The sequence below is a fragment of the Oryctolagus cuniculus genome, chromosome X, assembly GCF_964237555.1.
Source record: "Oryctolagus cuniculus chromosome X, mOryCun1.1, whole genome shotgun sequence".
Classification (NCBI taxonomy): domain Eukaryota; kingdom Metazoa; phylum Chordata; class Mammalia; order Lagomorpha; family Leporidae; genus Oryctolagus; species Oryctolagus cuniculus.
This window is the reverse complement of record NC_091453.1, coordinates 44372570-44399275: the sequence shown is the minus strand read 5'-3', so window position 1 is coordinate 44399275 and position 26706 is coordinate 44372570. Positions and strand designations below refer to the sequence as shown.

At 44.2% G+C, this 26706-nt stretch overlaps 1 protein-coding gene across 2 annotated transcripts in view; it reads left to right on the top strand.

The window, feature by feature from the left end:
* Window positions 1-589: 589 nt before the first annotated feature.
* MTMR8 (myotubularin related protein 8) overlaps window positions 590-26706 on the top strand; it is a 131857-nt gene continuing 105740 nt past the window's right edge. Inside the window, exon 1 of one of the 2 annotated variants that reach the window (XM_008272713.4) lies at window positions 590-727. In XM_008272713.4, the coding sequence (XP_008270935.1) occupies window positions 704-727 (24 nt within the window). In that variant the 5' untranslated portion in view covers window positions 590-703. The remainder of the gene's footprint in view (window positions 728-26706) is intronic. The other variant, XM_051827744.2, reaches the window with a different exon arrangement.

Here is a 26706-nt window from a genome sequence, read left to right as displayed (position 1 = left end):
TATCAGATGGTAAAAGTTTAGCTGGTGGAAGAGATTAAGGTTACCAAGCACTTGGGCTGTCAGCTGCTGCCTTCCCAGGCACGTTACAAGGAAGCTGTATCAGAAACAGAGTAGCAGCTGGACTGGAGCCAGCACTCCACTATTGGGATATGGGCATCCTCAGCAAGGCATAACACACTGGGCCACAAATCTTGCTCCAGTAGTTCAGGTTTTAACTAGTTTGATGGCGGAAGACATAAAAATGAGGGACAAGAGAGGAGGAGGCAATGCCTCTTCATACTTCAAAAGATATTCTATGATTTGCCCAAGGTTACAGCTACGAAGGTCTGTGGAAACCCAGCAGCCAGTAGGGGACACCCTGTGTTATCTCCGCAGAGTGTCATCGTGACATCGGTGCTCAGAACATCAAGGAGTGTGAGAAAGGGGGCAACATTCCAATCTGGGTCTTAGAAAGTGGGCCAAACGTTGAGTGTGAACCAGAAGAGTCAGCTTCCCGAAGAAAAGGGCATTTGCCAGGAAGCAAGATGGCGAGACCAGCTACTGAAGAAGTATCGCGATATGAGCTTCCGCGAGGATCAGGTGACGAGAGTTGGAGTCAGCACGAGGAGGGCGGGGGTAGGAGCCCGGATTGGGCCAGAAGGTGGCGGGAGCGACGCTGGCGGCCCAAATACCGCTGAGGGATTTGGTGGCGGGAATTGCTGTCATGGACCACATCACGGTGCCCAAGGTAAGGGAAAAAAAGAAAAATGAGGCGGGACTGGGAGCCGCGAACGCCCTTTCGGTTCTTAGCGGGGAGCCTAGGCACACCCCCTCGTAGCCTTCTCAGGGTGCTCTTTGACGCCCCCTTCCCGTGCCGGGACCGGCGTTTTCTTTCTAGGTCACACCCCCTTTCAACCAAACTGAACTCCTCTCGGGACTCAACTGCGGGCGTCGCGGCGGTGGCGTTGCCGTCGCGGGAAGCGGTGGTCTGCGCCAGCCAGCGTCCCCCGCGCGACACCGCCGCCGCGACACCGCCCCCGCGCCCTGTAAGAGCCTACGGCTCCCCCGCCCCCCAGCCCTCCGACCTCCGCGCCTCACGGCTACCTCCAGCTTATTCCACGCTCGCCGCGCTTGTAACTGCCTTTCGCGAATACCCGGCGTGGTATCGCCGCCCGGAGAGTTACTTCCTTTACCCGTCCTCCTGGCGTCCCCTGCCCCTAGCGTTGGTCGCCGACTGCTCGGAGCCCTAGCCCCACCCCGACTCCCGGCGTGGGTGGGTGTGTCGGGTGGCTGTTTTTGGGGGGCGCCGCGTCTCTCCAGCCCAAGCTGGGCTTGAGGAAGGGGGTGGAGCTGAGCGGACCTGGCCCTGCCCAACCGCGTGGAGAAACCTGAGGTGGCGTCGCCTGCCCAGTTCGTGCCTGTTTCTAACTGGCCCTCACTGAGAGCTTCTTTTGCTACTTGTTCTTGCTCATATTTTTTTTTTTAAAAACTTTTATTTAATAAATATATATTTCGAAAGTACAACTTTTGGATTATAGCGGTCCCCCCCCCCCCATAACCTCCCTCCCACGTGCAAACCATCCCATCTCCTGCTCCCTCTCCCTTCCCATTCTTCATCAAGATTCATTTTTAATTATCTTAAACTGTTGAAATCTCGCGCATCTTTTAGGGAGCCTGTCTTCTCTTCCTGCCGCCAGCCCCTTTCCATATAAATCCTCTCCCCTCTACCGGTTTTTTCCCTCCTATATGATTCTGAGGAGTTCACAGCTAGTCTTGTGAATTTCTTCTATTGCTCCTAACAAACGTGGCCCGGGCTAACCGGGGTCCACACAAAAGTGTAGCGTGTTTTAGTTGAAGGAGTATGGAATTTGAAGCCAGGGAGACTTGCCTTAGGGTGCTGGTTCCTCCCCCCCCCCCCCAACTGCTAGCTAAAGACTTTGGACTATTTAACCTCTCTGAGCCCTGAATTTCCTCATCTACCAAATGGGGATAGGGAAGTTTGCCCTGCTTGTTTCACAAGGTGGTTGTGAGGATTAAATAAAAAGATGTTTATTAAAGCTGTATTATAACTAATAGTGTTCTGCCCACCTGTTAACTTAAAACAGGGGTGGGGAACGTTTTTTTCTGCCAAGGGCTATTTGGGTATTTATAATTCACAAGCCATACAAAATTATCAACTTTAAAATTAGCCAGCTATAGATTTGTTGAATTTAGAGTCCCACCTCTGCTTGCCTTGGCAGGGCCAGATCAAATGACTTTGTGGGTCTTCTACAGCAGCCAGCATTCCCCACCGCTGGCTTAACACCTTGATGCTGCCTGATGTGCAACACAGGAACTCCAACTATTAAACTTCTGCTTTCCTGATTCCCTCTTTCTGAATGGAAGAGAGCCACATCCTTTGTAGCAGCCAGCCTTGCCTTTTTCTGGGTCCTGTCCTTTTCAGGTCTTGTCGTTTGCACCAGGTTCCCTGCTATGTTATAGGATAGTGGTTCCATTAAAGCAAAAGGCTGTCTGCTATCTAGACTACTTCTACTCAACCAACTAACCTTGCCTAGTTTAAAAGCAGCTCACCTAAATACTCTTTGTGGTTCTCTCCCCCCAACCTTTGACACTGGGGGAAACGGTGAGGCAGAACTGCCCTTGCATTTGAGTGTTAAGATATTAAAATACTAAAATCCTATTTTTAGGTGATTAAAATTATAAACAAAGCTGGCTGTATGGTCATTGGAACGGAGAAGAAATAATTAAGTGAGCCACATAAAATCAATCATAGCGGCTAACACATATTGAGTATTTATATGGTAGGTGCTAAGCTAAATGTTTTCATGAAATAGATCTTCAGTCCTTACTAAAACCTGAATGGGAGTAACAATTATTCACATGTTACAGATGAGAAAACCGAGTCCTGGGTGGAGTGACTTGTCTAACAATACGAGTGCTCAGTTTCACACGTGCGCGACTGGAATTTGGACCCAAGAGAATATTTTTTTAAAGATTTATTTATTTATTTAAAAGTCAGAGTTACACAGAGAGAGGAGAGGCGAGGGGTGAGGCATCTTCCATCTGCTGGTTCACTCCTCAATTGATCGCAATGGCCAGAGTTGTGCCAATCTGAAGCTGCACCAATCCAAAGCCAGGAGCTTCTTCCGGGTCTCCCACATGGGTTCAGGAGCCTAAGGACTTGGGCCATCTTCTACTGCTTTCCCAGGCCATAGCAGAGAGCTGGATTGGAAGTGGAGCAGCCGGGACTCAAACTGGAGGCCATATGGGATGCTGGCACTGCAGGCGGCGCCTTTACCCACTATGCCACAGTGCTGACTCCCCAAGAGTATATTAACTGGCATTGTGGCCAGACTCCATTTCTACTACATGGATGGAGTTTGAGTCTTTTAAAAATTTATTGTCATTTTATTTGAAAGGCAGAGACAGGCAGAGAGAAGTCTTCTAGCCTCTGGTTCACTCTCCAAATGCCCACAACAGTCAGAGGCTGAACCAGGCCAAAGCCAAGAGCCTGGAACTCCATTTGTGTCTCCTACATGGGTGGCAGGGACTCAAGTACCTGAGACATGATCCACTGCCTTGCAGGATATATATTTGCGGGAAGCTGGATCAGAAGCAAAGGAGCCAGGACTCAAACCAGGCACTCCAGTATGGGATGTGGATGTTGCATTCAGTGACTTAAGCTACTCTGTCAAACATCTCCCCATTGTGTGTTGCGAAATACAAATAAAAACCGCAAATAAGATAATTATTTAAACAAATTTGGCATTTATTTTGGTGCCTGGCAGGACTGTGAGTGCCCAGAGGTGGTATTCTGTTTTTTTTTTTTTTCTTTTTTTTTCTCTCCTGAGTTTCTGGGAAGGATTAGGGCTGAACTAATGGATAAGGATTAAGATGGCATCCCTCTTTTTTCTTTTAAGATTTATTTATTATTTGAAAGGTAGAATTACAGAGAGGCGGAGGCAGAGAGAGAGGTCTTACATCTGCTGATTCACTCCCTAAATGGCCACAACGGAGGAGGAGCCGCAGAGGAGCCGGGTGCTGCCTCTGGATCTCCCACATGGGTGCAGGGGCCCAAGGACTTGGGCCATCTTCCACTGCTCTCCCAGGCCATAGTAAAGAGCTAGATCCGAAGTGGAGGAGCCAGGACTCAAACTGGCATCCATATGGGATGCCAGCACTGCAGGTGGCAGCTTTACCCTCTATGCCACAGCACCAGCATCCCTCTTTTTAACTCACTGTTTCCAACAAAAGGATAAACATCTGTCTTGTCTACTTTAGGACAAAGAGATAATTATGAGTTGGTCTGTCTGCATGTCATGTGCAGAGATTACTTTTAAATTTTGTTTTCTTGGGGACTGAAATTGTGGTGCAGCAGATAAAACCATGGCATGTGACATTGCTGTTTCACGTTGATGCCAGCATCCCATTTTGGAGCCCCAGTTCAAGTCCTGAGCTGTTTCACTTCTGATCTTGCTCCTTACTAATGTGCCTGGGGAGGCAGTGGAGGATGGCTCAAGTACTTGATCCTTTGCAACCCATGTGGGAGACCCAGATGGAGTTTGGGTTCCTGACTACAACCTGGATCAGTCCTGGCCCTTGCGGCCATTTGAGGAGTGAACCAGTGGATGGAAGATATCTCTGTGTGTTTCTGTCTCTGTTCTCTCCCTGTCTCTCTGTCACTCTTTAAAACAAACAAATCTTTAATTTTTTGTTTTTTTTTTCTTTTTAAATGTATTTCCATTTTATTTGAGAGATAACACAGAGAGCAAGAGTAAGAGTGCAAGAGTTCTTCCATCTACTAGTTCGTTCTCCAAAGGCTTGCAACAGCCAGAGCTAGGCTAGGCCAAAGCTAGGAGCCTGGAACTCAAACCAGGTCTCTCATGTGACAGGGATGCAACTCCTTGAGCCATCATTTTATGCCTCCCATGGCATGCATTAGCAGGAAGCTGGATCAGAAGCAGAGTAGTCAGAACCTGAACCAGACACTCTGGTATGGGATGCAGGTGTCTCAAGTGGCAATATAACTGCTGTGCCAAATACCTACCCTGCATTTTTTTAAAAAAATTATTTTATTTGAAATATAAGGACAGAGAGGGATATTCCGTTGCTAGTTCGCTCCCCAAATGCCTGTTCCAGCCAGGGCTAAACCAGGCTGAAGCGAGGACCCTGGAACTCAGTATGGGGCTCTCATCTGAGTGAAAGATACCTGAGTACTTAGGAAATCATCTGCTGTCACCCAGGGTGCATGTAGCAGGGAACTAGAATCAGAAACATTGTTGGACTTGAACTCACTCAGACATGAGATATGGGCATCCCAAGCAGCATCTTAATTGCTAAGCCAAACACTTGGTCAAAAATGACTTTTATTTAGGCTCTTATTTGGAGATTTTATCTCCTCAGGAAGACTGATTAACTTTTTCTTTTGTAATATTTTTACTTAAGGAGTGTTTGGCTTAGCAGTTAGGATGCCTGCATCCCATATTGGAGTACATGGTTTGCATCCGGGCACTTTTTTTGATCTAGCTTCCTGCTAATGCACATCATAGGCAGCAGATGATGGCTCAGATACTTTGGTCCCCTGCTACCCACATGGGAGACCTAGATTGGGTTCTGGGATGCCAGGTTCAGCCTGGCCCAGCCCTGACTGTTGCTGGCATTTGAAGAGTGAACCAGCAGATGGAAGAACTTTTTCCATCTCTCTGTCTCTCTCTACCTTTCAAATAAAATTTGAAAAATTAAAATTATTTTTTGAGGGGTGGGGGAGAGAGAGAAAGAATGCTCTCATCCACTGGCTTACTCCCCAACTGCTTGTAACAGACAGCCAAGGCTAGATAGCCAGGGATAGGCAAAAGCAGAAGCTGGGAGCTAGGAACTCAATCCAGGTCTCCCATTATGGCTGGAACCCAATTACTGGAGCCATCATTGGTGCTTCCCAGAGTCTGTATTGGGAGGAGGCTGAAATCAGGAACTGGAGACAGGAATTAAACCCAGGCATGGGGCTGGTGCTGTGGCATAGTGCATAGAGCAAATCCCGGCTGCTCCACTTTGGATCCAGCTCTCTGCTATGGCCTTCTACTGTTTTGTTGAAGATGACCCAACTCCTTGGGCACCTGCACCCATGTGGGAGACCCGGAAGAAGCTCCTGGTTCTTGGCTTTGAATCAGCACAGCTCCAGCCATTGCGGCCAATTGGGGAGTGAACCAGCAGATGGAAGATCTTTCTCTCTGTCTTTCCTTCTCTCTGTTTAACTCTACCGTTCAAATAAATAAAGAAATCTTAAAAACAGAGTGCTACAATTCATTAAAAAATAAATAAACCCAGGCACTTCAGTGTAGGATATGATTATCCTAACTGGTGGCTTAACTGCTAAGTCAAATCCCTTCCTAGATAAACTTTTTAAAAAATGTATTAAAGCATGGTATCCATGTGGACAGGTTCATATAAATTTATAGGTCAATGAATGTTTCCAAACAAGACACACCCATATAACTAGCACTGAGATCAAGAAACTGAACATTATTAGGGTCCCCCTCATGGCCCCTTCTATCAGTACCCTTCTCAAGGGCAAACCACTGTCCTGAATTCTTAACAGGTGACATTATTTGTGCCTCTTTTGTACTTAATATAAATTGACTCATTTTGTATTAATATAAATGGATTCACAAAGAATACACGTAGCCTTTTGTGTCTGACTTCTTTTTTCACCATTGTTTGAAAGATTTATCCATGTTATTCCTTATAGTTATAGATCATTATCATTGCTGTATGATATTTTGTAATATTAAAGTGCTACATGTGCTTTATCCATTCATCTTTGATGGCAAATGTCCAGATCTGTTACCAATAAAACATTCTTTTGATGGTTGTATATGCATTTTTGTTGGGATGTACCTAGGAGTACAGCTAGCACTACCAATTACCTATGTATGAGGAAAGAACTGTTATAACCTAGGATTCAATGACCGTTTTTGTAACACTGCAAGCCTACCCTGAAGTTCAGTCTTTCTGTATGAACCGTAATTTTGTCCTTTGTACTTTTCTCTATCATCATTACTTCTTTGTCAGGTAGCACCTAGAATTCTCAATTACCTCCCCTTCCTGGAATGAAACCTTATTAATTAGGATTTATTCAGTTAACATTTATTGAGCTTCAGCTGGCTTGGAAATTTACTGTGGTTTAAGAATGCATGCTCCAGAGCCAGACTGTTGGATTTCACATCTCAGCTCTGCTCCTTAACTAGCTTTTGAGTGAATATGTAACCTTTCTGTGCCTCAGGTTTTTTGCCCGTAAAATGGTGATGTAATATTACTTTCCTCACAGGGTTGCTACAAAGATTGAGTTAATATTTATAAAGTTGTTTAGAACAATTCCTAGCACATGGTAGATGCTTAATTTAACTACCAGTTACTGTCATCATCATTAGTTATTTATAGAACCTCACATTAGTAGTTAAGGATATATAGTTGTCTTAGGTATAGCAACTGACTCTAAAACCTCTATTTTTAATTTATTTACTATTTTTAAAATATTTATTTATTTTGGAAAAGGCCCACAACAACCAGGACTGGGCCAGGCCTAACCCAGGAGCCGGGAACTCGGTACAGTTCTCCTATGTGGATCTCAGTCAAGTACTTGCTGCCAATTAAGGTGTACATTAGCAGGGAACTGGACTCAGGAGTGGAGTTGAGACTCAATTCCAGGCTCTAACAGGATGTGCACGTGTTCCAAGTTGTGTCTTAACTGCTGTGCCAAATACCTGCCTCTGGGGTCTCTTTAATGGTAGATTTTTAAAAGTTACTGATTAATCGATTGGAGAAGCAGAAAGAGAGAGCTCCTAGCTACTGTTTTACTTCCCAGATGCCCACAATACCTGGGCCAGGCTGAAACCAGCAGCTTGGAACTTAATCCAGGTTTCCCATGTGGATATCAGCAACCCAGTTATATGAGCATCACTGCTGCCTCCCAGGATCTTCATTAGCAGTAAGCTGGAGTCAGAAACCAGAGCACAGGGGGCCCTGCATTGTGGTACAGTGAGGTAAGCTGCCACCTGCAATGCCAGCATCCCATATGGGACCACTGGTTCAAGTCCGAGTTCCTTTGCTTTCACTCCCTACCAATGTACCTTAGTGGAGGATTGCTCAAGCCATTCTGGGTTCCTGGCTTTGGCCTGGCCCAGTGCTGGCCATTGTGACCATTTGGGGAGTGAACCAGCAGATGGAAGCTATCTCCCTCTCCCTCCCCCACCTCTCCCTTCCCCCTTCCCCACCCCTTCCTTCTCTCATAAATAAACATTAGAAAAAAAGCCAGAGTTGGATATCAAACCTAAGTACCTGATATGGCATTCGGGAGTCTAAATCAGCACCTTAACTGCTAGGATAAATGACCACTTCTTCAGGATCTTATAATCAAATGAGGTGATGAGGTATCAAGATCCAAGAATGAATATGAGAACGTTCATGAAAGTGACAAATAAAATACTATGGGAGTTTAAAGGCGAACAAGGTTCAGTTCCAGATGGATGTGAGGAGTGTGAAATGACGAGATTGCTATGGTGAGTATGGCATTTAAGCTGAGTCTGAATAAACAGGATTTTATTCCTCAGATTACAATGGACAGGATGACTGCCTATTAAGGGAACAGCAAGGGTGTAAACTCAGAGGCAGGTACTAATGTAGTCAAGGGGATGAGGAGTATTTAGCAAGGAATTAAGTTGGAGAGACAAGTTTTGTAGATTGTGAATGATCTTGAATGTTTTTTAAGATTTATTTATTTGAAAGTCAGAGTTATACAGAGAGAATAGAGGCAGAGAGAGAGAGAGAAAGAGAAAGGTCTTCCATCTGTTGGTTCACTCCCCAACTGGCCACAACGGCCGGAGCTGCACCCATCAGAAGCCGGGAGCCTCTTCCTGGTCTCCCACGTGGGTGCAGGGGCCTAAGGACTTGGGCCATCTTCTACTGCTTTCCCAGGCCATAGCAGAGAGCTGGATCGGAAGTGGAGCAGCTGGGTCATGAACCGGTGCCCATATGGGATGCCGGCGCTTCAGGCTAGGGCGTTAACCCACTGGGCCACAGTGCCAGCCCCAACCTTGAATGTTAACACTGAGGAATTTGAACTTAGTTCTGTAGCAAAGAGCTGCTAAAACTTTGTGAGTCTAGAAATACCAAATTTAGGACTTTTTAACAGATTATATAAATGCAGAATGGTAATGAGATTTATTGGTATGATTAAAATGTTCTAAATTATATTGTGGTTGTACAACAATTTAAATTTATTGAAAACCTCTTAATTTTGCACTTAAAATGAGTAAGTTTTTTTTATACTTCAATAGAGCTGCAATCAGTAAGTAAGTTAAGATCTTTCTGGTGACAATCCAAGCTCTTATTTCACAAACGTGAAAGCTGAGGCCCAGAGAGCTGAAGTTTCTTGTTCAAGGTCAAACATTTAACAAGTAGTGGCAGCATTGTCTAGTTGTTTAGTATGCATGGCTGGTTCAGACTATGATAAACTTTGTGGAGTTATAGAAACAACAGCCAAAGTAATTGGAGTGTCGCTCGGTTAGCATGCTCATCTGGGTAATTTAAAAAGTAATTACACCTTGTAGTACCTTACAAGATGTTTTTTAACTACTTTTTATCTATTCTGAAGATTACAATTTATATAATGCTTTCCTAGAAGCAGGTAGTATTTGGCTTGACTTCAGGAAAAAGACCAAATTTAATGTTTAATCATACTAACTACAGTAGCCTTAGTACTTAGCATAATTGCATTCTGTTCCTTTTCATGGCTTGGATTTTCTGTTTTAAAAACCCAATTGTAGATCTGTTTTATTATAAACCACTTCAAATCCATTTAGGAAATAGGCAGAGTCAAAATAAGCAAATATAAAACTGGATAAATAAATGTTTTTCATTATCAAGGAAATGGGATTTCTAGAGGTGAGAATAGTGCTCCTTTCCTTTCATTTTCCAGTTCTTTGAAATCTAAATCCATTTAACCTCACTTTGATTCTTTAGTCTGGGAAGTAGTATGATATAGTGGAAAAAGGATGAACAGACTGTTGGATTAAAGATGTGTTATTTATTACACCTGAGTTCTTAGGCAAACCATTTAATTACTCTGAGTTTCAGCTTTCACATTTGTAAAGTGAGGTTAATAGCTACCTCTTGGGACTATGATGAAGATTAAGTTATGATGAGAGCCTGGCAATACTATGTGATCAATAACCATGTGTTCTCTTCCTTTTTGTTATAAATTTATTTGTTATAAATTTACTTATTTGAGAGGCAGAGAGAACTCTGAGAAAGAGAATTCCCATCCACGGCTTCACTTAGCAAATGCCCACAACAGCTAGACTGGACCCAGCTGAATCCAAGAGCCAGGAAATCAATTCAGGGCCCCCGTGTGCGTGGCAGTAACCATTTACTTGAACTCTTGTTGCTACCTCACAAGGCTGGCATTCACAGGAAGCTGGAGTTCAGAGCTTGAGGTGGGAATCCAAGGCACTTGTATAGTGATGTGGGTGTCTTAACTGCTAAGCTAAATCCCTTCCCCTTTTCACTTTTTATCAGAGCTAAACAATGGTAGAAACTTTAGTGTACATTAGTCTTGGGAGGTCTCCATGATCAGCTTGCCAAGGAGGCAGATTTCCCTGAGCATCCAGAAAGATTTTAGTCCTACATGGGAGGCAGAGAGGCTACCTAGAAAGCCCTTGGTGGCATTGGTCTGGCATTTTGGCCACTGTTGCAGGCCTTGAAATAGGTTTCCTTACCAACAAAAGCATCTTTTTTTGGGCCTCACTTTGTGCTTGAGAAACCCCAGCTAAGCAATTACTCCAAAAAGATAAACCAAATTTGCTTTAGGGCTGTGTCTTTTTAGTTATCAGTTGTGATTTTATGGTATAATACTATCTGCTTTAGAAAGATTTTTGTTTTAAGATTTATTTATTGGAGGCCAGCATCGTGGCATAGTAGGCTAAGCAGTGCTGGCATCCCATATGGGCTCTGGTTCTTGTCCTGGCTGCTCCTCTTCCCATCTAGCTCTCTGCTTATGGCCTGGGAAAGCAATGGAAAATGGTGCATGTGGTTGGCTCCTGGCTTGGATGGGAGACCCAGAGGAAGCTCCTGGCTTCAGATTGGCCTAGCTCTAGCCGTTGCGGCCATTTGGGGAATGAACAAGCAGATGGAAGACCTCCGTCTCCCCCCCCCCAACTCTGCCATTCACATAAATAAGCACTTTTTAAAGATTTATTTATTTATTTATTTGAGAGGCAGAGTGATAGTGGGGGTGGGGAGAGAGATCTTCCACCCCCTGGTTCATTTTCTCAAATGGCTGGGGTTGGGCTAGGCCGAAGCCAGGAGCTGGGAAACTCGATCAGGTCATCCACATAGGTGGCAGGAGTCCAAGCACTTGAGCCATTTTCCACTGCTTTCCCAGGCATAGTAGCAGGGAGCTGGATCAGAAACAGAGCAGCCAGGACTTAAACAGGCAATTATATGGGATGCTAGTGTCACAGGCAGTGTGCTTAATCCACTATGCCACAATGCCAGCTCCTAGAAACATATTTTTGATAAGCTCTACAGAAGTTTTCATTATTCGAGAAACCAATACTGGACAGGGAGCAAGGAGACCTGCATCTGGCCTCAGCTCTGATCCTAACATACTGTGTGTCTTTTTACTTCTCTGGGCTTCACTTTCTTTGTGAGTAAAATAACGATATTAAGCCTTTATAGAGTTCTAGATACTATTCTAAGTACTTTACATAAATATTATACATTCATATACTCATTTAATGCTTACAACAAACTCATTATACCTATTTTAAAGATAAAGAAGGATCAGACTAAGTTATGGTGTTGCAGGTTAAGCCACCACTTGGGACACCCGTATCCCACGTCATAATGCCAGTTAGAGTCCTGGTTACTCTGATTCTGATCCAGCTTCCAGCTAATGTATCCTGGGAAACTGCAGATGATGGCCCAAGTGCCTGGGTCCCTGCCACCATGTATGGAGTTCTAGGCTCCTGACTTTGGCCTGGCCCAGCCCTGGCTGTTAGGGGCTTTTAGGAAATGAACCATAGATGGAAGATATTTCTCTTTCAGTCTCATTCATATTCTCTATCTCTGTCTCATATTCTGCCATTACAGTGGATGAAAACAAACAAACATTTAAGAGACAAAACACCTAGAATGTATAAGCAGTTTGGAATGAGCTGGAATATGAAGCCACTCAGTGACTAAAAATATGCATTGTACTGCTTCAATAAAATAAGCAGATTGGATTATACCAGTTATTTCCTAAACTATCCCTGATGAACACTAGTCTCACAAGATAACTTGTTTAAATAAAAATAAAAAGAATTCTATAGTAAAAACACGTTGGTGCCACCAACACTGTAGAGAGTAATTGTGAATATTCACCTATTAAAATCCCTGAGGGGCCGGCGCCGCGGCTCACTAGGCTAATCCTCCACCTTGCGGCGCCAGCACACCAGGTTCTAGTCCCGGTCGGGGCGCCGGATTCTGTCCCAGTTGCCCCTCTTCCAGGCCAGCTCTCTGCTGTGGCCAGGGAGTGCAGTGGAGGATGGCCCAAGTCCTTGGGCCCTGCACCCCATGGGAGACCAGGAGAAGTACCTGGCTCCTGCCATCGGATCAGCACAGTGCGCCGGCTGCAGCGCGCCAGCCGTGGCGGCCATTGGAGGGTGAACCAACGGCAAAGGAAGACCTTTCTCTCTCTCTCTCTCACTGTCCACTCTGTCAAAAAAAAAAAAATCCCTAAGAACCCTGCGATAAAGAATTTTCTTATATTTGTTTTCCTACCCTGATCACAAAAGTGTGTGTGTTGGCGGCTGTGTATCTACATTTATTGATATCCTGTGGAACTAGGATTTGTAAACCATGCTTTGAGAAATGCTGATGTAAATATGGAAGGTTCCTTCTAACTCTTAGCGCCTAATGATCGATGTAGGCACTGTAAGATGCAGAATTCCTTTCTAAGTCTCAAATTTGCTTTAAATGGAAGGGTACTGAAAACTAGGATATGGGAAGGTTTAAGTTCAAGGCTAGTATAGATTGCATTTTTAACACTAGCTTCAAATGACTTTGTTTATATTGACACAAAGGAGTTCATTTGCATTTCATTCTTTCCTAATCTATTTTTATCAATTTTTACTTTAAAAAGTCCTAAGCATCCCTAATACTTGCCATTAAAGCAAGATACGGCCTTGTTAATATGTGTGAGGCACAGTGGTTGTTTTCATGATGAATGCTCTCTCCTATCGGAGGCGATGCCACACAGTACACGGCTTGCTTTGACATGAATGCAGCTGCTGGTTAATGTTAAATGTTGATATTCTGGAGCCAGATGTCTTGTTTTTAAGTTATTTATTTTTCCAGTTTATCCAAGTTATTGTCAATGATTGTGTTAAATCAGGATAGTAAATGGATTCAGAGACCTCTGAAGTGCAACTGATTTCCCCTCTGCCTCCCTTCCTGGAAGAGAAATGAAAACACATGGTTTATGGTCCACAGCTTTACCAAGAGCAAAGATATTATATGTAAATGTCAGAGTGCTCTGTCTACAGCTTAGGCGTGCAAAACAACAAAGTAATTGGATGGCTTTCCTGCAAATTAAAGTCTCTACTGTACCTAGTGGTTTGAATAATAATTTGAGTGTCTCCCAAAGGCTCATGTGTTGGAAGCTTGATCCCCAGAATCTTATGTTAATGAATTATAGATGGACATTAATTAGATTATGGTGTCTGAAGGTGGGGTCTTAGAAAATGATTGGATTGGATTAGGTTGTTAGGGCAGAGCTTCTGATCAAATTGTGAGTACTTTATAAAGAGAGACCATATAGAAGATAATGAGTATGCTCCTGACTCTCTCTGCTTCTTGGCTTGCTGTTTGTCCTTCCACACATGCTCCACTGTTGCCAGCCTGCACCCTCATCAGATGCTTGGCCAACACGACTGTCCAGTCTTGAATTGCAAGCCCTCAAAACCCTGAGCCAAAATAAACCTTTCCTAAGTAACTACTTTCAGCTATTTGTTATAGTGGTGAAAACTAATACAGTGGTGGTCAGCCTCTTTTCTGTTACCTATGTCTCTATTCTTTATTCTCCCTTCTTTTCCTCTTTCTCTCTTGTCCCTTCTCTGTCTTTTCCTTTCCTTTCTCTCCACTCTTGTTTCTTCTTTCTCCCTCTTGTTCCCTCCTTTCTCTATACACACATACATATAATGATACTCAGGTTTCTTTTTTTAATTACTTATTTGAAAGCATGACAGAGAGGGAAAGAGGGAATTTGCTGGTTCACTCCTCAGATACTTGCAACAACCAGGGCTAGGCCAGGTCAAAACCAGGAAACAGGAACTCCATCAAGGTCTCCCTCATGAGTGGCAGGAACTCAAGTACCTGGGCCATCATCCACAGCCTCCTGGACACATTAGCAGGAAACTAGATTGGAAGTGCAGAGTAGCCAGGACTCCAACTAGGATCTCTGATATGGGGTAGGGGCATTCCAAGTGGCACCTCAACTTGCTGTGACATAGTGCCCACCCCAATAATCAGGTTTCTGCTGGCTAAAAGCACTTCAGGTAGAGGAACTCTTTTACCACACTGTCTCAGAATGATGTCATCAGCTCCATGCTGGATGGCCAATGTGCCAGAGACAAGAGTTGATACAAGGAAACAGGTTTATCCAACAGGCTAGCAAAGCCCTGCTAGTTAGTAAGAGCATTTTTTTTTTTTGACAGGCAGAGTGGACAGTGAGAGAGAGAGACAGAGAGAAAGGTCTTCCTTTGCCGTTGGTTCACCCTCCAATGGCCGCCGCGGCCGGTGCGCTGCGGCCGGCGCACCGCGCTGATCCGATGGCAGGAGCCAGGAGCCAGGTGCTTTTCCTGGTCTCCCATGGGGTGCAGGGCCCAAGCACCTGGGCCATCCTCCGCTGCACTCCCTGGCCACAGCAGAGAGCTGGCCTGGAAGAGGGGCAACCGGGACAGAATCCGGCGCCCCAACCGGGACTAGAACCCGGTGTGCCGGCGCCGCTAGGCGGAGGATTAGCCTATTGAGCCGCGGCGCCGGCCCAGTAAGAGCATTTTTAAATGATGAAGGGGGTTCATTGTTAATCAGATTTGTAAGGTGGTCCATTTGATCTGAGGCTGATTGGATGGTGGTCCCTTAAATCTAAGGCTTCACTGTTTACAGCAGGTGGACAGTATCTGATCAGGTCTTTTTTAGCCACTTCCCTGTAGTCCCTGAATTCTTAAACATTATTTTTTGAGTTAAACAAAAATTCTGATTATTCCCTTACTAGTCGAGCAGTTAGCTGTTGATAATCAGAATGTGAAGATAAAAAGGAAGATGTATTCATTATCATTAGAAATTACCAGAGTGACTAGACTCTGGTACCCATGAATAGAATGAGAAGAGTAAACTGTAGGTTTCTTAGAACATCTGACCTGAAAATAGTAAGAGGTTCCCTGGCCATGTTGATCCCAGTAGCAAGCCTATCAAGGATATTAATAATTCCCTCCTCCGTGGGGCCGGTACTGTGGCATAGCAGGGAAAGCTGCTATCTGAAGTACCAGCATCCCATTTGGATGCCTGTTTGAGTCCCAGCTGCTCCACTTCTGATCCAGCTCTCTGCTGTGGCCTGGGAAAGCAGTAGAAGATGGTCCAAGTCCTTGGGCCTCTGCACCCATGTGAGAGACCTGGAAGAAACTCCTGGCTTCAGATCGGCACAGCCCTGGCTGTCGCAGCCATTTGGGGAGTGAACCAGTGAATAGAAGGTATCTCTCTCTCTCTCTCTCTCTGCCTCTCTGTAACTCTGCCTTTAAAATAAATAAATCTTTAAAAAAATAATTTCCTCCTTCTCTGAGGTTTCCTACAAGTGGCAAATAGTGCCTTGGATCATAGCAGGAAAAGTAGCCACATTTTTCACCTGTTTAGCACTTACTACTATTCAGGACTGCAAAAAGATCTCTGGGACATGAAGGAGAACACTAAAGATTATTTCAGCTCCTGCTCCCCACTCCTTGCCCATTTTTTGTTACTGAAGTGTGATTTCTTTTCCAAAGTGTGAGGATGAGCCCTTGTCCCAATTTACACTGCTAACTATGTTAACCTACTCACAATGCAGTTTCTCTGGTAAGGACAAGCCTACTTTCCTTTTAACTTTCAGTTGGCTGAAGTGATCACATGCATTTTTAAAAGAAATTTATTTATCTGAAAGGCAGAATGACAGAGGGAGGAGAGAGAGATCTTCCATCTACTGGTCCACTCCCCAAATGGCTGCAACAGTGAGGTCTGGGACAGGCCAAAGCCAGGAGCCAGAACTCCATCCAGATCACCCATGTGGACAGCAGGGACCCAAGTACATACTCCACTGCCCTCCCATGTGCACGAGCAAGGAGCTGGATTGGAAGCAGAGCAGCCAGTAGTAGAACCAGCATTCCAATATGGGATGTTGGTTTCCGAAGCAGCGACTTAGTCTCCTGTGCTGCCGCACTGGTCCAATCTAATACATTTATCAAACAACCTTTGTCATGTTTACATAATCTCCAGCATTCAGATTAGCACAACTTCCCCATCAGGAAATGGCTTTCGCCTGTGTTTCTTCCCTATGGTGAAAGGAAATGGCATGTACCCATGTTTCTTCTTGCAACATTTTTTTGCATCTGTCTTTATAAGTATTTTCTCCCTGCCCCACCCCCATTCTACCTATTCTGTGCTTGAAGTGACTATGGATTTAATCCCTTTGTTCCTTTTATAGTACACCCCCAAAACTGGTTGGTTGAGTTGCTATGGATCCCTCAAATTGGGTCTACTCACCTGACCTGCAGGAAGCCAATCACTGACACTTGGGTGGTAAAAGAAAGTAGGTGTTTTTTGCAAAGTGAAGAGCAAGAAGCCAGGTACCTATTGTACCTATTGTTTAACTCCCAGGTTCCATGAAGGGTTAAGGGTAAAGGTTGTTAAAGATTATAGTTGGAGCTGAGAGGTGTATATTCAGCTTGTCTGAGTTCTTGGTTAGTTTGCAGTGCTTCCAGCCCTCCTTCAATTGGTCAGCTCTTATAGAATTGTGTTCTTTAGGGAATTTCAATGATGGCAAAGTAGGCTTCAATCAGACTAGGGGCTATGTACAGGAGGTTACTTTTTTTTTAGCACCAAAATAAAGCTTTTTTTTTTTTTAATTTTATTGAAGGTATACAAGTTTCCTGTGTTTCATATATACAGATTTAGGAACTTAGTGATAATAGTGATACTCTTTCTCCCTGAGAATTCGGTCCACTCCTTCTACTCTTTTTTTTTTTTTTCCCAAAAGTTAATAGTGTTGGGGCCTGCACTTTGGTGTAGCAGGGAAAGCCGCTGCCTGCAATACCAACATCCCAAATGGGTGCCAGTTTGAATCCCGGCTACTCCACTTCTGATCCAACTATCTGCTATGGCTTGGAAAAGCAGTAGAAAATGGCCCAAGTCCTTGGGACCCCGCAACCATGTGGGAAACCCGGAAGAAGCTCCTGGCTTCTGATCGGCGCAGTTGCAGCTGTTGCAGCCAATTGGGGAGTGAACTAATGGATGGAAGACCTCTCTCTCTCTCTCTCTGCCTCTGCCTCTGCCTCTCCTTCTCTCTCTGTAACTCTGACTTTTAAACAAATAAATCAATCTTTTAAAAAAGTTAATAGTGTTATTTTTTGGAGCAGTTTTAGTTTTACAGGAAAATTGAATGGAAAGTACAGAGAGGTCCTATATTTATCCTCACCAGCTCCTCTAGTTTCTTCCTATTATTAACATCTTGCATTAGTGGTACATTTCTTAAAATTGATGAGCCAATATTGATACACCAGCATTATTAACTAAAATCCATAATAATTTACATTAGATTTAATTAATGTGTAGAGATAAGTATCTACCAGTATGGGATTTTACAGATAGGTTTCACTGCCCTAAAAATCTGTGCCAGTGTTTTGGCACAGTGGGTAAGCCACCACTTGTCCTGCTAGCATCCGTATCAGTGCCAGTTCGAGTCTTGGTTGCTCCAGTTCTGATCCAGCTCCTGCTGATGTGCTGGGGAAAGCAACAGAAAATGACCCAAGTACTTGGGCCCCTGTCATCCATGTGGGAAACCCTAATGGAGTTCCAGCCTCTTGGCTTCTGCCTAGTCTAGCTCCAGCTGTTGCAGGCATTTGGGGAGTGAACCAGGAATGGAAGAGCACTCTCTCTCTGTGTGTGTGTGTGTGTGTGTGTGTCCTCTCCCTGTCACTCTGCCTTTCAAATAAATAATTCTTTAAAAAATTGCATGCTACACCTGTTTATACTGCCTGCCTTGCTCCCTGAACTCCTGGCAGTCACTAATGTCCATAGTTTTACCTTTTCCCAAAGTTGTGTAGTTGTAATAAGACAATATATAGCCTTCTCAGCTTAGCTTCTTAGCAATATCCATTTAAGATTTCTTCCAAGTTTTTTCAGTGTTTGATAGCTCATTTCATTTACTTTCACTGTATAATGCTCCATTGTCTGAATGTACCACAATTAAGTTCTCCACTCAGGGCTGGTGCTGTAGCATAGTGGTTTAAAGTGTCGGTCTGCAGGGCTGGCATACCATTTGGGTGCTGGTTCTAGTCCTGGCTTCTCTGCTTCTAATCCAGCTCCCTGCTCTTGGACCTGGGAAAGCATCAGAGGATGGCCCTAGTCCTTGGGCCCCTGCACCCATGTGGGAGACCTGGAAGAAACTCTAGGCCCCTTTCTCTGGATGGGCTCAGCTCTGGCTGTTGTGGACATTTGGGAAGTGAACCAGTGGATGGAAGACCTGTCTCTTTGTTTCTGTCTCTACCTCTCTCTGTAACTCTTTCACAATAACTAAAGTAAATTTTTTTTGACAGGCAGAGAGACAGAGTTAGACAGAGAGAGAGAGAGAGAGAGTTTTAGACAGTGAGAGAGAGATAAGGTCTTCCTTCCATTGGTTCACTCCCCTAATGGCCACTATGGCTGGCATGCACCGACCCAAAGCCAGGAGCTGGGTACTTCCTCCCAGTCTCCCATGCGAGTGCAGGGACCCAAGCACTTGAGCCATCCTCCACTGCCCTTCCGGGCCACAGCAGAGAGCTGTACTGGAAGAGGAGCAACGGGACTAGTACCCAGCGCCCCAACCAGGATTAGAACCCAGGGTGCTGGTGCCGCAGGTGGAGTATTAGCCAAGTGAGCCATGGCGCTGGCCTGTGGAGAGCAGGGTCCGTCTCCCGCAACATGGTGGGGCGCCTGGGAGACAAATAAGTACTGAGACTGTGGACTGAAACTAACTCTATGCGTTTGATCTCCCACCATATGGCGCTGAGAGGGAGTAAACAAATCTTATACAGCTGCTTCGTTAATTAGCTGATTCCTGATCCAGCCTCGGATTGGAAGAAAGCGGCGTGCTCAGCATGCAGGCAGCGGAGCACGGATTGGTGGGAGAGGACTATAAAAGGGGGAGAGAGACAACATGCGGGGCCCCCTGAGAGAGTCGGTCGGAGAGCTCGTTGGTGTCGTTCCTCCGTGAGTGGGGGAGTGACACTGGCCCAAAATAAATCTTGAAAAAAAAAAGTTCTCCACTCACCTGTTGAAGGAAATTAAGTTTTGACAGTTATGAATAAAGCTTTAATAAACATGTACAGGTTTTTCTGGAAACATAACTTTCCCCCAAAGAAACCTTTTATTTAAGGAATAGAAACTTCATGCATTTCATAAGTTCAACTTTAGGAACATACTGATTCTTCCCACCATACCTGCCCTCCCACACACACTCCCACCCCTCTACCTCCTCCCTCTCCCTTTCCCAGTCCTATTCTCCACTAAGATCCATTTTTGATTAACTTTATACACAGAAGACCAATTCTATGTTAAGAGTTCAACAGTTTGCACACAAAAAAACCTGTTCCTCAACAGTCGAGACAAAGACTGTTCAAAGTCATTGCATATTGAATTTAATTTCACTTCTTTTTTTTAGAAACTTAATTCTAATTAGAATTAATTAGATTCTTTAAAGAAACACCTAGGAATGATACATCTTTTGTGAGCACCTAGACATAATTATAATAGAACTCTTTGAGGACAGAAGTCCTGATTGGAAAGTTAGTGCACAGTGATTCCCATTAACAATTAACAGTCTTATGTATGGCATCAGTGATCACCTGAGGCTCTTGACATGAGCTGTCTAGGCTATGGAAGCCTTTTGAATCCACAAACTCAAAAACTCCATCAGTATTTAGACAAGGCCATAAGCAAAGTGGAAGTTCTCTCTCCTCTTCAGAGAAAAGCACCTCCTTCTTTAATGACCATTTCTTTCCACTGGGGTCTCACCCACCGAGGTCCTTCATGTAGGACACTTTTTGCTGCAGTGTCTTGGCTTTCTATGCCTGAAATGCTCTTGTGGGCTTTTCAGCCAGACCAGATGCCTTAAGGGCTGATTCTGAGGTCAGAGTGCTACTTAAAGCAGTTGTCGTTCTATGAATCTGTTGTGTGGACTGCTTCCCATGATGGAGCATTCCCTCCTTTTTTAATTCTATCTATTATTATTACCAGAGCCTTAATCCTTACTAACTTAGAAGTTAGTCTGGAGCAATGTATGCAGAACTATACAGCTTTACAGTTATAAACTTCATACACTTAATAATTACGACTTTAGGAACATGGTGATGAGACAAAATCTTTCAACTGGTTAGTATAAATTGTACGAAGTAGCACAATTGTTGGATCATATGGTAAAGGGTTTATTTAGGTTTGTAAGAAGCTTCCAATTGTCTTCCATAGTGGCTATACTATTTTGCATTCCACCAGCAATGAATGAGAGTTCCTGTGGCTTGAAATCATCAACAGCATTTGGTGTTGTCAATGTTTTGGTTTTTAACACTCCAATAGGTGTGTACTGGTATCTTATTACTGCCATAATTTATCATTTCCTAATGACAAATTATATTGAGCATCTTTTTATGTGCTTGTTTGCCATACTATATCTTGTTGGGTGAGGCATCTGTTCAGATCTTTTGCTCATTTGATTGGGCATTCTCTATTGGATTATTCTCTATTGTGGATTTTTTAAACTTCTTTTTTTTTTTTTTGACAGGCAGAGTGGATAGTGAAAGAGAGAGAGAGAAAGGTCTTCCTTTTTGCCGTTGGTTCACCCTCCAATGGCCGCCACGGCTGGTGCGCTGCAGCCGGCGCACCGCGCTGATCCAAAGGCAGAAGCCAGGTGCTTCTCCTGGTCTCCCATGGGGTGCAGGGCCCAAGCACTTGAGCCATCCTCCACTTCCCTCCCAGGCCACAGCAGAGAGCTGGCCTGGAAGAGGGGCAACCGGGAAAGAATCCGGCGCCCCAACTGGGACTAGAACCCGGTGTACCGGCGCCGCTAGGTGGAGGATTAGCCTATTGAGCCGCGGCACCGGCCAAGATTTTTTAAACTTCTTGTGTATTTGTATGTCAATCCTTTATCAGAGATGCATTTTGCAGATATTTTCTCCCAGTGTGTGTCATGTCTTCATTTTCTTAACAGTGTCCTTCACAGAGCAGAAGTTTTAAATTTTAGTAAAGTTCAGCATAACCCTGTTTCCTTTGATGGATGCTGTTTTTGGTGTTGTCTGTAAGAAACCATCATCAAACTAAAATCAACTGGGTTTCCACTGATGTTATCTTCTAAGAGGTTTTTAGTTTTACATTTTACATTTAAGTCTGTGATCTATTTTGAGTTAACTTTTGTGAAAGGTATAAGGTCTGTGTCAAGATTACACTTTTTTTTTCATTTAGATGTTAAGTGTTGGTACTGTTAATTGCAAAAGCTATCCTTTTTTCGAATTGCATTTGTTCCTTTTCAAGGGAGCTGCTATTAATTGTATTTGCATGGGTCTATTTCTGAGCCTTCTGTTCTTTTCCATTGATCTCTCTATTCTTTCCCCAATAGCACATTGTTTCAGTTAGTGTAATTTTATAGTTAAGTCATAAAGTTGGGTAGCATTAGTCTTCTGAGTTTCTTCTCTTCTTGTTCCTGGTCTTAACAGGAAGACATCTAATTTCTCACAATTAAGTATGTCATTAACTATAGGGTTTTTGTTAATATTCTTTATCAAATTTAGGAAGTTCCTCTCTATTCGTAGTTTGTTAAGAGTTTTTATGATGAATAGACATTGTATTTTGTCAAATGCTTTTTCTACGTCAGTGATAGGATCCTCTGATTTTTTTTTCATCTTTAACTTATTTTCTCATGTGTGCCAGCCTTACACAAACAGAATAAATTCCAATTGGTTGTGGTGTATAATTCTTTTTATGCATTACTAGATTCAGTTTGCTAATTGTTATAGGTTGAATTGTGTCCCATAAAAATTCATATATTGAAGTCCTAACCCCCAATGTCTTAGAAGGTTACCTAATTTGAAGATAGGGTCCATAGGATGCAGTCACATTAAAATGAGTTCATTTGGGTGAGCCATAACCCCAAAATGACTGATGTTCATGTGAGAGGGGGAAATGTGGACATAAGCATGTATAGGAAGCAGATGATGTGAAAAGACATAAGGGCAAGATGTCTGCAAACCATTGAGAGAGGACTAGAACAAATCCTTCCCTCACAGCACCTACAAGGAACCAACCCTGTTGAAACATTGGTTTTAGACTTCTAGCTTCCAGAACTGTGAGATAATAACTTTGTTTTTTAAGCCTCTCAGTTTCTGGTATTTATTATGGCAGCCCTAGCAAACTAATACACCAATATTTCAGGGAGGACTTTTATACTTGTGTTCATGAGAAAAAGTGGTCTGTATTGTTCTTTCTTATTACATATTGTCGCTCCCACTCTTCGTGGAGGAACGACACTAAACCCTGCCTAGGCTTCATATCCGAGTCACAGCACCATTATGTCGCTCCCCCTCTTCGTGGAGGAACGACACTAAACCCTGCGCTGTTCTTTTGTCTGCTCGGCCCTCCCCAGGTTTGCTGCTGGTTCTTCCCGGGTTGGCTACCGTCCCTTCCACCTCCGTGGAAGGGTGGTTCCCCCTGCCACTTTCCCCACTTCCGTGGGGGAGCGGCACACCGCCGGCCGGCGCTCTCGGGGGCTGCTCAGGTGTTCCCTTTAGATGTTCCTGGTGCATGTTGTCTCTCTCCTCCTTTATAGTCCTCTTCCACCAATCCCAACTCTGCTACCCACACGCCGAGTACGCTGCTCTCCTGCAATCAGGAGCAGGATCAGCTCCTGCAGGTCATCACTCAAGTTGGCGAGAGGCAGCTGCGTAGAAGTTGTTACTCCCTTCTCAGCGCCATATTGTGGGAGAGCAGATGCATAGAATAAGTCTTAATTCCAGTAACAGTCTAGTCCGAGTTGCTCCCCACACATATTTTCTAGTTTTAGTGTTAGGGCAATGCATGCCTTATGGATTCAGTTAGGAAAGGTCAGACATTTGGCCTAGCAGTTAAGACCCTGGTTGGGATGGCTAACATCTTATATAGGAGTGCCTGGGTTCAACTCCTGGCTCCACTCATGATTGCAGCTTTTGTTCACATCATAGGAGGTAGCAGGTAAGGGCTCAAGTAGTTGGGTCTCTGCCACCTGTGTGGTAGACCTGGATTGAGTTCCTGACTCTTGGGTTTGGCCTGACCGAGTCCCAGCTGTTGCGGGCATTTGGAAAGTAAACCCAGTGGATGGGTTTTCCCTCTGTCCCTCTCTCTCTCCTTCCCTCTGTCTTTCTCCCTCTCCTGCTCCCTCCCCTCCTCCTCCTTTGTGCCTCTCAAATAAATACATGTTTTTGTTTTTTTTTATTTTTTTATTATTTATTATTTTTTTTTTTTGACAGGCAGAGTGGACAGTGAGAGAGAGAGACAGAGAGAAAGGTCTTCCTTTTGCCGTTGGTTCACCCTCCAATGGCCGCCGCGGCCGGCGCGCTGCGGCCAGCGCACCGCGCTGATCCGATGGCAGGAGCCAGGAGCCAGGTGCTTCTCCTGGTCTCCCATGGGGTGCAGGGCCCAAGCTCCTGGGCCATCCTCCACTGCACTCCCTGGCCACAGCAGAGGGCTGGCCTGGAAGAGGGGCAACCGGGACAGAATCCGGCGCCCCGACCGGGACTAGAACCCGGTGTGCCGGCGCCGCTAGGCGGAGGATTAGCCTAGTGAGCCGCGGCGCCGGCCATGTTTTTGTTTTTTTAAAATGGAAGTATTTTCTCTACTTCTGTTTTCTGGAGTAGATGTCAGAGAATTGCTGTAATTTCTTCCTTAAGTGTTTGATCTAGTTCATCAGTGAATCCATTAAATCCATTGGAAGATTATTTATCATTTCTTTAATAGATGCATGTTACTCTATTTGTGTTTTGGTAGAATATCTTTCAAGGTATTGATCATTTTCCTAGGTTTTTGATTCAGTGGGCATAGACATATTCATAATTTTTTTCATTATCTGTTTAACATATATGGGATCAGTAGTAGTGGTGTCTCTTTCATTTCTGGCATTAGTTATTTGTGTATTCATCCTCTTAGTTAAATAAAAAAATAGCTTGGGCTTTCATTTATTTTCTCTATTAATTGCCTGGTGTGAATTTTGTTGATTTTAAGTATTTCTTCTTACTTTGGATTTAGTTTGCTCCCCCTTTTTTGTTTTGTTTTCATTTTCCTAAGGTGGAAATTTAGATTATTGATTTTAGATCTTTCTTCTGATAAATGCATTTAATGCTATAAATTTCACTCTAAGCCCTGATTTTGTTATATGCTACAAATTTTGTTAAGGTGTATTTTCATGTAACTCAAATTTTAAAAATAATTTCTCTGAAAATTTTGACCCATGTTATTTAGAAGTATGTTGTTTAATATCCAGGTATCTTGTGATTTTTCTAGCTATCTTTCTGTTAATTCTGGCCCAATTCTGTTTTGTCTGGAAACATACTTTATATGATTTCTGTATAAATTTCTGACTGTGATGCCAATTCATGTTCCAGCTGCTTCCACTTCTGATCCTGGGAAAAGCAGTGGAAAATGGCCCAAATATTTGGCCCCTGCCACTTATGTGGGGGAGCCAGACTAAGTTCCTGGCTTTGGCCTATCAGCCCTGTCCATTGTGGCCATCTGGAGAATGAACCAGTAGGTAGAAGATCTGCCTCTGTGTGTGTGTGTGTGTGTCCCTTTATAACTCTGACTTTCAAATAAATAAATAAACCTAAAGGGGCCGGCGCTGTGGTGCAGTGGGTTAGTCCTCCACCTGCAGCACTGGCATCCCATGTGGGCGCCGGTTCTAGTCCCGGCTGTTCCTCTTCCAATCCGGCTCTCTGCTGTGGCCTGGGAGAGCAGTGGAGGATGGCTCAAGTGCTTGGGCCCTGTACCCACATGGGAGACCAGGAGGGGGCTCCTGGCTCCTGGCTTCAGATCGTTGCAGCTCCGGCCGTTGCGGCCATTTGGGGAGTGAACCAATGGAGAGAAGACCTTTCTCTCTGTCTCTCCCTCTCGCTGTCTGTAACTCTACCTCTCAAAATCTTTAAAAAAAAAACTGTAAAAAATTAAAATTTGTTAAGTTGTATTTTATGGTCCAGGATATAGAACTATCTTGGTGAATGTTAAAGATTGAGAGGAATTCAGCTGTCACTGAAATATTCTGGGCCAGTGCCGCGGCTCACTAGGCTAATCCTCCGCCTGCGGCGCCGGCTCCCTGGTTCTAGTCCCGGCTGGTACTCTTCCAGTCCAGCTCTCTGCTGTGGCCCGGGAGTGCAGTGGAGGATGGCCCAGGTCCTTGGGCCCTGCACCACATGGGAGACCAGGAGGAAGCACCTGGCTCCTGGCTTCAGATCAACGCAGCGCGCCGGCCATAACACGCTGGCCGTAGCGGCCACTTGGGGGTGAACCAATGGAAAAAGGAAGACCTTTCTCTCTGTCTCTCTCTCACTGTCTAATTATGCCCTGTAAAAAAAAAAAAGAAATATTCTGTAGATTTCATTTATATTCACTCGATGATGGTGCTGGTGATTTTCTGCCTGATGAATCTTTTAATACAAGAATGTTGAAGTATACAATGATAAAAGGAATTCATCTATTTCTCCTTTCAGTTCTATCAATTTGTACCTCACATTTCTTTTACATTTTTATTTTCACTTTTATTGAAAGGTGGAGAGAGAAAGATAGGGAGAAAGAAAGATATCTTTCCTCTTTCCCAAATGGCAACAATAGCAACAGCTGGGACAGGCAGAAGCCAGGAGCACAGAACTCAATCCAGGTCTCTCATGTCCGTGGTAAGGACCCAAGTACCAGAGCCACCAAGATACACATTTGCAGTAAACTGATTTGAAATGGAATAGCCAGGACTTGAACCAGGCACTCCAGTATGGAATGTGGGCATCCCAAGCAGTATCTTAAGTGCTGTGCTGGTGCCCACCTCTGCCTCATGAATTTTGATACTTTGTTGTCAGACATACATATTAAGAATTTTGTTTGTTTTTATTTCTTTTAGATGTTTGTTTTCATCTACTTGAAAATCAGAATGACAGAGAGAAATTTTCCATACACTGATTCACTCTCCATTCCCTCAACAGCCAGGGCTGGTTCAGGCTGAAGCCAAGAACCCAGAACTCCATTTCAATCGCCCATGCAGGTGGGACGGGCTCAAGCACTTGAGCTATCCTGCAGTGCCTCCCAGGATGCGTTAGCATGAAGCTGGATCAGGAGTGGAGTAGCTAGGGATCTGGCATTGTGGTACAGTGGGTTAAGCTGCCACCTGCAGTGCCAGGATGGAAG